At 43.2% G+C, this 14,087-nt stretch overlaps 1 protein-coding gene across 1 annotated transcript in view; it reads right to left on the reverse strand.

Annotated features, from left to right (window-relative positions):
- Positions 1-6,422: 6,422 nt before the first annotated feature.
- The window catches only part of CAVIN1 (caveolae associated protein 1), a 49,382-nt gene continuing 41,717 nt past the window's right edge, over positions 6,423-14,087 (reverse strand). The window contains exon 2 of the mRNA XM_083146920.1: positions 6,423-9,216. Within this exon, the coding sequence (XP_083003046.1) occupies positions 8,551-9,216 (666 nt within the window). The 3' untranslated portion in view covers positions 6,423-8,550. The remainder of the gene's footprint in view (positions 9,217-14,087) is intronic.

The following is a 14,087-nucleotide window of genomic DNA, read 5'->3' on the forward strand; positions in this document are numbered from 1 at the left end:
TCAGCGGATAGCGCTAGTTATTTCCTAGTCACTGCAGAAATCCCGCCAGCTTAACACACAGCGCCGTAGGGACCCCTCTGACCACGGCTTGCAGACAGCGCCGCAGGTACCCCGCGCTGCACGGACCCCCCTGCCCACTCCAGTCTCTGCGCCTCCGCTCACCTCCATCCGGGGGGCGAACTGCCACCCTCCAGTGGCCGGCGCCCTAGGCAAATGCCTAAAGCTGCCTAGTGGTGGTGCCGGCCCTGTGTAGTCCCCAATCATCACCCATCCTGTTATGTCCAAAAAATTTATGTAATTATTATGTGACTGGCCATCATATGGACATTGGTGTTAAACCTGTTGAGATCCTTAAGCATATTGTTGAACTCACCCTCCTTGAAACTCACCCACCTTGAAATGGTCCTCCGTTAAGAGGAAGAAACGCGTTGGTGTTTATGCATATGGATTGATGAGACGGACTGAGACCCGGGAGATCGTGACAGGACCTGGAGCCCAGCTGATATACTCCATAAAACTGCACACTTAAGCTGTTTTGGAACTGTTTCGCTGATCAGTTCCCACATACCCGGTAATTCTCAGTACCTATTCATTCAGGATTCTATCTATGCACTTTAAAGCAGTGCTGTATACAGTATCTTGTGTATTTGAGATTTTTACACGTTTTTATGTCATGTTTTTATGTCATGTTTTTTAATGGAAATGTATTAAATGAAGGAGTGCTTTAAAAAAACGTACTTCACTATTGTATACATCTTTTTCATTTCTATGTGAACTGTCACCGGAGAGATCCAGGTGAAATCAGGATCCCAAGCGCCGGATAAGTCTGATTTCCACAAGCAAAACATTGTATAGACACATCTTTATCTATCTATCTAACTATATTTATTTATTATCAGTTTCTTATATAGCGCATACATATTCCGCAGCGCTTTGCAGAGAATATTTGAACATTCACATCATTCCCTGCCATGTACACGCACAGAAAGATGGGGAAGGGGGGAATGTAGGGAGAACCCACGCACAAGTTACACCTTACAGTAAGATAATGTATAAGGTATCAATTATTTTGTAAATTTATGAGTCCACAATGCGAAAAAATTAATTGAATTGTTAGTCACTCATGTGGAGGTGCACCCCTGAGAGCAAAAATGTAGCATCAGAAAAAAGGGGAGAAAAAGTACTCTCCTTTGTTTGGGGGCACGCTTTTGTAGAAAAAGAAATTTCTAAGTAATGATGATAGAATTTAAAACATAGCTTTTAATGATAGTACTAATAAAAGATTGTTGAAGGACAGGGACACACAAACTACACAAAACGTATAAGATTGGTTAGTATAACCAATAGTGACTCACTCGAGTCTCGTCAAAAAATTGCTGACGTAAAAGAAGTTAAATTACCAGATTTGTATAGTAAATAGACTAATATTAAAGTTTAATCACAATGGATAAGTCTATTATATACGTATTGCTGGTATTTTTACAAGCGAAATGAAAAGACGTATCATAAATATGGTCAACACCAATAATTGTATGGTGTGTACCCACATGCAAATTTCAGATTTTGTAAATTATATCAGAGTGCATAATTCTTATGCTATGACATCTGTATAGTATATATATTCTTGCTTATGCTTATTACCTGGTAAGTCCAAAGACTTTGTCTTATCCAGTGTATGCGATTCATTGTCACATTGGCACCGAAACAGAGTAAAAACAGCTGGAATCTTCAATACAGCAGAGAACCTTTGACAAGAAAGCTACCTGTGTTTGGTTATACACTGTGCAGCTGTTAGGAACCATTAATAATGGTTCAGTTCTGTCTTGTGTTCTGTTCAGATTGTGTTTGGCATTTGACTCTCTAGTGGCCTCCAGTGGTCAGTCTGTGCCATTGCAGCTGAAATCTTCTAGAGACTTGATTTATTCACAAGGCTGATTGATAATGAGCTCATTATTCCTGCTGGCAGGTTGGCTGGATATGTCACAGGTGTGCTAATCACCTGAGTCCTTTTTAAGGCATTCTCCCCAGAAATGCAGGACCGGTGATAGTTTCTGGTTTCCTGTTTGCAGTTTCCTGTTCCTGTTGCTGAGAGCTGCAGTCTTGGGCTTTCTGTTGGTCATCTGTCAGCTCATTGCTCCCTACAGCTTGTCCTGGCTGTACTCCTGTCCTGGTCTGGATTTGCCTAGTCCTGTCTTGGTCCTGGTCCTGTCAGAGCTTAGTCCTGCTTCAGTCTGGATCCGGTTCCGTCTTGATCCGGTCCCGTCTTGGTCTGGTCCTGGTCCACTCTTGATCCGGTTCCGTCTTGGTCAGCATATCACCATCCAGTCCTGCCAAGTCGCTCCTGGTGTACACGTTACCATCCTGTGCTTCCGGAGGGTTCAGTCTGGCCACGTAAGTGCTCCAGTGGAGCCTGGTTCCTTATCTCTTTATTTCGGTGGGCAGGCTGCCCGTTATCCTGAGTTATCCTTACTATTGTCCTGGTCCAGCTCTCCGTGATTCGGAGAGGCCCACGGTTGTGGGCTCATGCCTGTTTTGGGGTACCATTTCTGTAAGTGTACTGTTTTATGTTGGCGTGAGGCGCACGGGTCCCCTTCTGACGGCACTTCCAGCGCTTCCCCCGGGGTCCCTGCCGCCTGCCCGCACCCCCCCCCCCCAACCCTGTCCGTCTCCCTGAAGCGGAGATGGACAGGGTTCTCGTCGCCCAGCCGACGGAGATTGAGACGCGCGTGAGAAGCATGCGAGTCTCAGTCAGATGGTGAGGCAGGAACGCGGAGACTAAAGGAGAAGCCTAGCACCTCGCAACCTATGGTCACCTGCCCAGGACTTCCAATACAGTCAGAGTAGGGTTTTGCCCTGGCCGTTCTAAACAGCAGTCCCGGCTGAGGGCTTAGCCCACCACCATCATCCACACGTGCCTGTCACGGTACTCCAACGGTGGGGTCACACCCAAATCCCTAGTCTGGGAGCCAGAAAAGTGGTGTGGTTAAGGAACTGGTTAGTCTGTTCAAACCTCCCCAGTTTGTTTCTGCAGTGGAATAACAGGGAAACTTGGAGTTGATAGGAGGTTATGGGAAAGGTAGCCAGCCTTAAAGGGCCGTATCATGAAAGAAAACTGTCTGCAGTTTTATGTTAAGTGGCTAGTAGGCAGGTGTCAGATAAAGTCTGTTGTGTGAGTCTGGCACATAATATTAAGCTTCTGAAGATCACCCCAGCTTATGACATAGAGGCATCCTTTGAACATTTGAGGACCCGGCCATGCATCTGGTATGGCCTATGAATGGCTTCACAGGCTGGCTTCCTGGTTAACAAAGTGAGTCAGAGAGAGCCTATGTGAATATGTCTCGAGAGAGAGCCTATGTGGAGATGCTCGCGCACCCCGTGGAGACGGAGCTCGCCGTCCACCACCTCCCCCGCCACCACCTACAGTTTCCATCGCCACCCCGACTCCACCTAACCCTGCCTGTCTCCCTGAAGTGGAGATGGGCTTGAACCATTTAGGATTGAACCATTTAGGACTCAAGGAGGACATGAGTTTAGATTAGAGGAAAGAAGATTTTGTTCCCTTAGAAGAAAACATTTTTATACAGTAAGAACAGCCAAATTATGGAACTCTCTCCCTGGAGATGTGGTGTCGGCAGACACAATAAATAAGTTTAAAATAAGGTTGGACAAACATCTATTGGTTAAAAACATACAAGCAATAATCATAATCTGTCCTTAAATATATCAGTATACACTACGTATAACAAGGGATGAAGCTAATACACCAAGGTTGAACTGGATGGACGTGAGTCTTTATTCAGCTTTAAATACTATGTAACTATGTATGAATACTTTCAAAAATAGAAAATGTCGGAGGCTTAAAACTAGATAGGGAACAGCCTAAATGTAGAGTACAATTTCATGTCACAGGTCATACACTATGGCAGGATTGAGCACAGCAACAAGACACTAGGTAGTTATACTGCATTGACAATGTCTTTCCCAGGCACAAATTTTAAAGCAGACTGGGTTTTCAAGATGTGCTGTTCAAGCTCTTTTGAATAAACAAAAGAAACCGGCAACATTGAGGACTGTAGACACAGTGGTCCACCAAGAAAACAGTTAATCAGACAAAAGAAACAGTGCATCTTCCCTTAGAAATTTCCAGCGGTGCCACCAGTTCAGAACTGGCAGAAACTAGTTGGACAGATATACACCCATCTACTTTTGGAGAAGCCTGGCCTGAAGTGCAATACAATCAGGGAGGCATCTGATTGGGTCCAAATTTATTCTGCAGCAGGATGACAGACACAAACTTAGAAAATTTCATTAAGACCTATCTTCAGGGTAATGAAGAACCAAGATTAATGATATGGCCCCCACAGAACCATGATCTTAATATCATTGAGCCTGTCTGGGATTTCAGGAAGAGACAGAAGGATTTGAACCTACATCCACAGTAGATCTGTGGTTAGTACCACAATATGTTTGGACAACCTCCCTGCCAAGTTCCTGTAAAAAACTGTGTGTAAGTGTACCTAGAATAATTGATGCTGTTTTGTTCTTCACAAATCTAATTACTTCTACTAACAATATATAATTTTCTCCATGGAAAGAGAGAGGCATTCTCCACCTAAATGATATTACTAGAGATACAAGTGCCCAGATTAAAGAAGATACTGCTCTTCCTTCTAATTTTTATACATTTTTACAACTTGGACACTTTCATTCTCCAATGAAACATTTCCTCAACTGTAGACCCCTTTCCGGTTTCTTGGCTTTATACCTGACATGTTTCTTGACCAGAGATTTAATTTTCCTCTTGTACATACTACTTGTTGAGAAATCTTCTCCTCAACATGTCCTTGGCCCTTATTCTGATCGATGCGGATATTCCCGCTTGCGTACGGGCCGCCGATGTTTATCCTCTGCGCATGTGCAGAGGTCACTCTGCGCATGTGCAGGCGATTTCGCCGCAAGGATTCTCTATACGCCGCACAGGGGGCGTAGAGGGGCGTGAGGGGCTACTTATCCTCATTACCCTATGCATACGCCCCGCGTTTCATGGGCGTTCCCATGCAAACGCGGGGCGTATGCATGGTAATGAGGCCGTGACGCGTGGGTACGGGGCGGGCATCTGACATCGCCGGATGTCAGCTGCCCGCCCCCATACAAGATTTCACACGGACAAGTGTCCGTGTGGTCTTGTGTTGCGGGACCTGGTGGAGCGTGCGGCCCTGCATTCGATGTTCGGCGACCATCGAATGCAGGGGCTGCTCCCACCATGGAGGAGGCGTATCCCCGTCCAATTTCATGCGGATCGCCACATATCCGCGTACGGACGGCAGGTGGCTATCCGTATGGAAGGCGGGGATTCGCCTGCACGGTCGCGGCCGCATATTCTGATCGGGCCGCACCGATCAGAATAAGGGCCCTTGTGAGAGTGCTTGAGAGGTGGATTTGGGTACTGCTATAGATGACAAGGAATGGACTGCATTCTAAGATAACACTGCATCAAGTTCAATTTGTGTTAAAATCAAGGATAATGCACATAAGTTATTTTATTGTATTATGTGCCCTCTCAACTGAGTAGAATGTCCCCCAACACATTGGACAGATGCTGTAGATAATATGATACTGAGGGCTCCTTTCTCCACATATGGTGGTTCTTCCTTGATTGCACATCTTTGGTCATCAGCCTTATAACATGTTTACTTCCATTCCTATTCCATTTGATTCTAAGTATTTTCTCCTACCTTTAGGTCTCCCTATGTTGACTAGGTACCAAAACAAATTGATGGGCCATGTATACTCTGCCAGAACATGCCACTTAGCAGTGTATTGGAAGTATCTCTTTCTACTTCAATTGTATCCAACATCTGGTACATCTATCTATTGTATGGTGTACATGACTAGCATCATTAATCATTCTTCCAAATCATTTGACAACCTATGGAGCCCGTGGTTAGCCTCTAAAAATGCCCAGTGCTCCTTTGCCTTTTAAAAGCCAAATATATGTATTAATTTACATATTCTTAGTCTGCGGACCCATCTCATAGAATCATCCTCCTTCTTACTTTTTCACTTATGTCTTTCCTCTTACTCTTCAGGTTATTTATGTTCTACCCTTTTTATGCACTACTGTTCCTCACAGTTTTGTAAGCCAACATTTTCTTTCCTTGTTCTGTATTATGGTTTAAAAATGGATCATGGGATATCCCCCAACTTTCCTTTGTTCCACTACCCTCCTTTTCCCCAATGTCTCCTTTCTTTTTTTTTTCTTTACCTCATAACACATTTTATTTTTATTACATATTATTGATGTTAAAAACATATCTACTACCTATGTTATTGAGATCCTGAAAAAGGAGGCCAGTCTCCTGCATGCCACCAACTTGCTGAGCTACACCAGTGAGTAAGCTATGGTAAAAACACACTCATTTTTGTTAAAAGAGGTTTTAATTGATGAACTTAATTATAGTCATAACAAGATGAAAATGCTAATAATTGTTGCTTGTTGCATTCATTTACTTGCCATTGGCAGATATTTTCTTTAATGTAACTTTCCTCTTAAACTGGTTATCCTTAAAGCACCAATTAATCTATTTTATACAAATGCAACCTCATCAGGATAAATATACAGCAAAGACAGTGACATGTATTGTTTCAATGCACAATGCCACTTTGGACCATTGGAGAAAAAGGTTCATGTTTACATGTGAAGTAACCCTACTTCTTATGTGTGTCATTCCAAACCTAAACTGTATTCTTCTGCAAATGAGTGAAAGCAAAAATAACAATGTTTCATCATACTGCTGTACAGTATGTCTCTCAAGGATTAACTCAGTCATATGTTGTCAATACACCCAAATGGTCAGTATGGCTACTGTATGGTCAAAGACATGTATTTGTTGACCCAAGTAAAGCATATGACATAGTCTACAACAAGAAATGGCAACACTTCATTGAAAAGCTAAGTTGTAGACAGGGTGACCTGAGAATAAGCAGAAGTATCATCTTCTCTAGCTTCTTATTGTTGCCTGTATTAGTGACAGGTTACACTATAGCAGGGTTTCTCAACCCATTGATGATGGTAAATGTACCCTCCCTTAGGGTGTTTGCTCGATGGTAAATGTACCCCCCCCCCCCCCACCCGCCCATGTTTAAAATACTGTATAAGATGAGTTTATTTTTACTAAGCTTCCTGAAGTGCACCTTAAATGTACCTGTGGTACTGTGGAGCATATACACATCCAGGTGTATATGCACGACAGGTTTAGAACCTAAGTTCTAAAGTATTTGACTATGATCTAGACATCATTTTTAGTCTCCAAGAGGTGCAAAAAAAGATTTCTTCAAAGGCACACTGAGATGGTATTTATATAAAGCACCTCAAATTTACATTGTGACCTTATGCACTTTGAGACTGATTCAGAGTCAAAGAGGCTCTCATTTGCAGAGTGCATTTGGCATTAGCACTGCACATGCTCAGTGTTGTTGACAAAGTTCTTGCGAATGTGGCCTATACAGAGCCATAAATTAAAACATGACTTTATGGGGCCTATCTTTTGCATCTAGTAAAAAGCAAGCTGATGATGATGATGATGACTACTAGTAAACCAGGTGAGTTTGCAGTCATACTGTTTCTGAAGATGCATACAACTCTGAATATGGACACATCTATGCATTTTATGCCCATTTTTCTTGATTAACGTATGCCCAAATTGCTAGCACACCACCACTTAACACTGTCATCATGTTTCCCTTACTCCTAAACTTCTCTTCCTTGTAAGTTTCTTCACTATACCCAATCTGCATCTTGTTCATTTCTGCATTTTATATTTCATCATTTAGACTCACTTCTATATAACAGCTCAATAGACATGCCTTTCTTCAACTAGAACAACATCCCTCACCAACAATAAAACCTTTTCCAGATTGCACCAAGACCTTACCTGTTGAAAATATTGCATTTTCTTAAATAGAACGGTCTACCTCTGTGGACTAACATTCTGTAACAAAGAGAAAATGCTATTGTGTATACTGCTTCAATGCTTATACTATATGTAGTAATGTGTGCTGATGGCGATTATGAAGCACTGGATCCAGTCTTCGGAGAAAGCATTGGTCAATCGCGAAATAGTACATCTAAAAGCTGCTATTTATTGTATTCCGAGGACTGAAAGATACCTTCTAAAGAGTGGATGCATTTTTGCCAGTGTTTTAATAAAGACAAACTTTGTAACATTTCTTGGTAAATAAGTGCCTGTTTACTTTGAATAAACTTGGCCAGTGTGATTATTATCAGCTGATTATTAGTACGGCAGGTGTGCTGCATATATAAAGTTATACTTATATAGCAATGACAGGATCAGTTTTATTAACCCTTTACTGAAAGAGCAGCCTGCTTAATAGAAAGATGATTATATAATTTTTTTCCTTGTGTTAAGAGCTGCAAAAATGTTTTAAAAATATATATGTGCATATGAAAAAGAAATAAAATGAATCTGAAATGTGAAGAAGGTTATAAACTGAGCTGTCCAAATGGAAGGAGTCCCTGTATCCTTCCTAATCACTGTCGCTTCTCTCAGCCAACACCGCATCAGTGTCCTCTGTGATCTGTAGAAGTGCATTGGGGTCAGGGCTTTCTCCTCTCAGCAATTCGTCTACCTCTCCTTCTTCATCACCATCCCCTCCAACTTCCATCATTTCTGTGGCCTGCACTTCAACTTCCCCTTCACGGATTTTCTTGACATAGAAAGTGAAGGGAGGTACTTTGTAGACAGCAGTTTTGGAACGAGCATAAACTGGGTGGTCAGGTGTGAAGGACTTTTTTATCTTATCCCTAGAGGTCTTCATCTTCTCTCGCCTCTCATTTGTAACTATCTTGGTTCCAAGCTTGTTCATCTTCTTCTCAATGTTATGTCTGGTCTTCTCCAAGTTCTGCTTGGTCTTTTCTAAATTCTCTTTGGTTTTCACCTTGGTCTTTTCCATCTTTTCCTTTGAGAAAGCTTTTTTTATGTTATCGACTCTCTGCAGTCCACTTCTCTTGATGCGCTCAGCTCTTGACTCTTCAATAATTTCTTCTACCTCGACCTCTTCATCAGAGGAAAGCTGGATATTATCTGTATCTTCCCTGTTCTCCTTCTCCTGGTCTTCCTCTTCCATTTCCTGCTTCTCTGTGTCTTTTAGAGACTTGCTGATGCTAAGCTTGGATGGCATCTTCACCTCATCCTGGAATAAACAGATGAAAACATGACATATTTAGAGAAAGAGGTAACTGCCATGGTCAACAAAATATGTAAGACTTTATTGTAATAAATTATGTACAGCTCTAGTACCAATTATTCTGTGCAGATAAAACTAGAATTCTAAAAAATCTATTTAATGAAAACTAGCAAATACTCTCCAATGAGCATATAAGCAGTATAATACATGACTGTTACCCTCACTTTCACAACATTTGGAGAGCATGGATGACCCACTTTTCCATCCCCTCTTTATTTTTACCATATTAACAACTCTCAATTCTATCCAGTGGGGAATTTCCCATTAGGCATGTGAGGCACATGCCTCAGGCGGCACTTGTTTGGGTGAGACGTTGATGCATGTTTGGTACTCTCAGATCATAATGTACAAGTAAATGTAAAATATTTGCTCCAACTATACCATATTCCATCTTGAATTGATTGTAAATGACTAAGACATGCCCATTATGACCTACAGATGTGTCCACATACATCTTGGTTTTACTGCGCCATGTATGGCACAATTTGGCACACCTTGGACTCTGCAAAAGTCACACTTTGTGATTTTTCAAAAGATTTCCACCTCTAATCTATTACTTTATACAAATTCTACTGCTACAAACAATTTTCAGAATCCACCCACTTGCTACATTTGGAAAAACAGCTAAGCCGTGTTTGTTGTGACAAATTGAGAAAAAAAGCCAAGATGTATGTGGACACATCTGTACTTAGTAACTGTCTATACATAATTAAAAATGTAAAAAAGTCAAAGTTAGTGGCTTTTCTTTATTATTCTATGAAATTGGCTATCATCAAATGAAGGCTTATAACCAATTATTGTTGATCCAAACACCCTCTCCAACTATGGACCCATCTCTCTCCCCCTTTTTTTCCCTCCAAACTCGTTAAACATATTGTCTACAACTGCCTTTCTTTCCTTACTCTCCCTGCTTGACCCATTCTAGTCTTGCTTCCACCCTCTCTACTCCACTGAAACTGCCCTAAAAAAAGTTTGCAACAAACTCCATACTGCCAAATCAAAAGATGGGAGTTCTATTTCACATGGGATGTTGCTTTGAGCAACCAATCAGATGCTATATATTACTGTATCTTCTAAAAGGTGCTAAATAAATAAAAAGCAGATTCTAATTGGTTGCCCATAGCAGCATCCCATGTGAACTAGAACTTCGATCTTAGTAAATGTCCCCCCAAGGTTCTGTTCTTGGTCCTCCCTTTTCTCTCTCTATGGGGTATATTCAGTTAGTGTCGGATCCATTTTGACATTCTGTTGTCGGAATGGATCCAACACTACATATTCAATGCAGCGGCCAAATCGGAATGTTGGAGTTGTTCGCTGATTGATGGTCACCCGGCCGGTGCTGGGACTCGGTGAGCACATCGGCGAGAGGCAGCAATATGTGTCTTGGAGTTGGTGGTATGCAGCCGCTAGGTGGTGGGAGCTGGGACGATGCCGGGTGACCTGCTCTCACCTGGCCCAGCGGCGGGACGGGTGAGTGATGCAAGAGGCGGCGGGAGGGTGTGGGAGGCAGGGAGGGGACAGTGGGCGGCACCAGGCGAGCTTCTGCTGGTCGCCCGATGCTGTCCTTCCTGCCTTAATCTGACATCAAAAAAGCAGCTAGAACTGAATAGGTCGAAACCACTTCCAACCTATTCTAGTCGGAAACTGCCGTCTTTCAGACAAGACGGCAGTTCTGACTGAAACTTAATAAACCCCTATATGTCCTCTTTTTGGGAACTCATTAGCTCTTCTGACTTCCAATATCATCTCTATGCTGATAATACTTAAATCTACCTTTCCTCACCTGAATTCTCCCCCCTGCTCCCTTCACTCTTGTCGCTCGTGTCTCTCCTCGCTCATGTCTACGACTGTCTCTCTGCTATCTCTTCTTGGATGTCCCAGCGCTTTCTCCAACTTAACATGTCTGAGACTGAGATACCAACCTAGCACTTATTTCAGTGTTGTCTTGTTTATATACCTTGTACTTGTCCTCTATTGTATTCAATTGTAAGTCACTGTTTTTGCTTAAGGTGCCCACAGACACATCGATCCCGGCGTGCGTTCTGTGCTTAACTAGCACACATAGCATCGCATCGTATGCCTTGTGCATGCGATGTGCATGCGATGCTATGCGATAAAAAGCTAGTACAAAAAGTATGTGCAGCACATACTTTTTGTACTGTGCAATGAGGTGCAGCGGGAGCGCGCACCCCATCGCATAGCATTGCACCGCCGGGATCGGTGCGTGTGTGGGCACCATTAGTCATTTATGTACTCTATAATTGGGTTCTGCAGATTACGTGTGGGGCCAAATAAGTAAAGGATAATAATAAAATATAAAAAAAAAAACCTTAAGATAGAAGTATTTTGTATCAGGGTGCATCTGATCAAAAAGGGAAGTGTGTTCGATTGACACCCTAGCTCTGTGAGTATTTTCCTGTTCTTGTGTGGGTTTCCCCAGGGTGCAGGGTCAGCGCCACCACTAGGCAGCCACTGTACTGTTCATGGAGTTGAGTGCCTCCCCTTCTTTAAGAGGCAATGAGCAAGAACGAAGCAGCTTCCCAAGTGTGACCAGTCCAACAGCCGGCACTCAGGCACTGACAGTCTGACACCAGGTGAATTAAGCAGCACTGGCAGTATGCTGCATTAAATAAACCTCCCCACCCTGTTTCATGATTGGACACAGACAGTTGAGGTGTGCCACATATTACCATACCCAGTTGTTGCATATTTCCAACCACCACCCTAGGGATTAGGTAAAAAAAATGGGCCGTATGAGATTCTGGAATGCTGGACCAACCCTATTCACTGCAGCGCCCCTGCCTTTAAGGAGCACTGTAAGCACGATCCCCTACAGAGATGTGTGTTTCACATAGGGTGACCAACTTTCCAATGGGCCAACCCGGGACAGGGGGTCTGGGCAGGCTCGGCCCCCCTCCAGGAAATTCGGGGGTTAGGGGGGCGACAGCCCTCCAAATTTTTTTTGGGATATGAAGTACTTTTAGGTGCGTTTTCCTTGCATAAAACTGTAGTTAACGCATTAACTCAGAGCAGTGAACAACTGACCTTTCGTAAATACTGGCGTTAGTTGCGCTTGCGTTCAATATTGTGACATGAACCGTTCATGTCGCCGGGGACGGGCTAGCTGCGTCCTACTGTAATCGCCGTGGCCCGGGAGTGTTGGGCGCTGCCGCTGCGTGAGTGACTGCTATGTGGCTTGAGCATGCGGCTTGCGCAGAGAATCTCGTTAGCGTGGAGGGACAGGGTGCCGCCCATCAGCGTTGTACAAGTGTGACAAGTGCGACGAGAAACTCAGCCTCAGCACAGTGTCTGACTGATGGCGGCGGCCATTTTGGTGGTTACCTTAAGTTTGCACATAGCTGCACAGAGCCATTGGTCTCCAGAAACATGGCCGCGGCCCTTTATTTCCGCATAGCTTGAGGCTCCAGCCTGGAGCTCAGTCACTAGGGTGGTATCAGTATTCACTGTCACTTAAAACCGGGATTTTCTGCTTCCCGAGATTTGTTTGACCGGGATGCGGGATTTACTAGTGAAAATCGGGACAGTCCTGGGCAAACCGGGACGGTTGGTCACCCTAGTTTCACAGGCAGTCTCCAGGAAAAGAGGGAGACATTACAGCTGTCTACCCAGCAGACTGTCAGCCCTGCACAGCAGAGGTGGTTTTGTGCTGCTGCCATTAGATGGTGAAGTTACATCATAAACCGTGTCTAATTTTGCACTGATTTGACTTAATGGATGACTTCAACCACAACTAAATCACCCCCTCCCCGGCTGCATGCTTCCTGTAAACTACCCTAACAGATAGAAAATAAGAACATAAAAAGTCAGTGATAAAAACAAAAATCATTGCGAAAAAGCTCTGTTTTTGTGGTTGAAAATTGTCAGGATATCAGCATTAGTAAGACATATTAATGTTTCCATTTAATCAGTTTACTAGAATGAAATAAAAAAAATCTTAATTTTAGATAAAAACTATTTAAACTATATAACAAATATAGGGCCTGACTGCAGTAGGGATATACACAAACGATGTTGTAAGTCGCGTTGTGCACGCATCCAAATTATTATTTCTCCGATACCCAGTACAGAGTTGGACATAGCGCCTGCAAATTTTAGTGTTTCACTGAAAAATAGATGCTGAACCGCGGGTCCCCCTCCCGGCCCCACTGAAACAAATTCCGTAATGCGGTGGTCCTCTGGAGGGGGAGAGACTAAAATTATGCAAAGCCATTTTGCGTCATTTTAGCGGACCTGCAAAGTTTTTGTGACTTGGGAGCGAGGCTTTGTGACTCCAGCCTTGTCCCAGCCCCCCGAAATGCAGATTTAGCTCTCCTCTCCAGGCTTGTCCTTGAGAGGCAACTTCAAAAGCAGACAATAGTATAAAGAAGCAGTTGCGGCATAATATACAGTTGCAGCTGCATGCACCTCTGATTGAGGGCCAGATGTACTAAGCTTGAAAAGTGATAACATGGAGTGTGATAAACCACCAGCCAATCAGTTCCTCTCTGCCATTTGACATGACAGGAAGGAGCTGATTGGGTGGTGGTTTATCATTCTCCCTTTTATCACTTTTCAAGCTTAGTACATGTCGCCCTCATGCCCATAGCGTCTCAGAAGTTTGTTAAATATTTATAAGGGGGTCTGCAAGTTTTGTTTTTTTGTATTCTTGTAAGTACATAAGTATTGGGGTTACAGAAACTCTCACCTGTCACCTAGCAACACATTTAATAAAGGCTGCGATGTCTGACACATATTCTGTTTGTTCATAACTGTAAACTTATGCTGCATTTACACAATGTTCTGCAGCCGGTTAGTAG

Source organism: Crinia signifera, chromosome 6 (genome assembly GCF_055691185.1).
Source record: "Crinia signifera chromosome 6, ASM5569118v1, whole genome shotgun sequence".
Classification (NCBI taxonomy): Eukaryota; Metazoa; Chordata; class Amphibia; order Anura; family Myobatrachidae; genus Crinia; species Crinia signifera.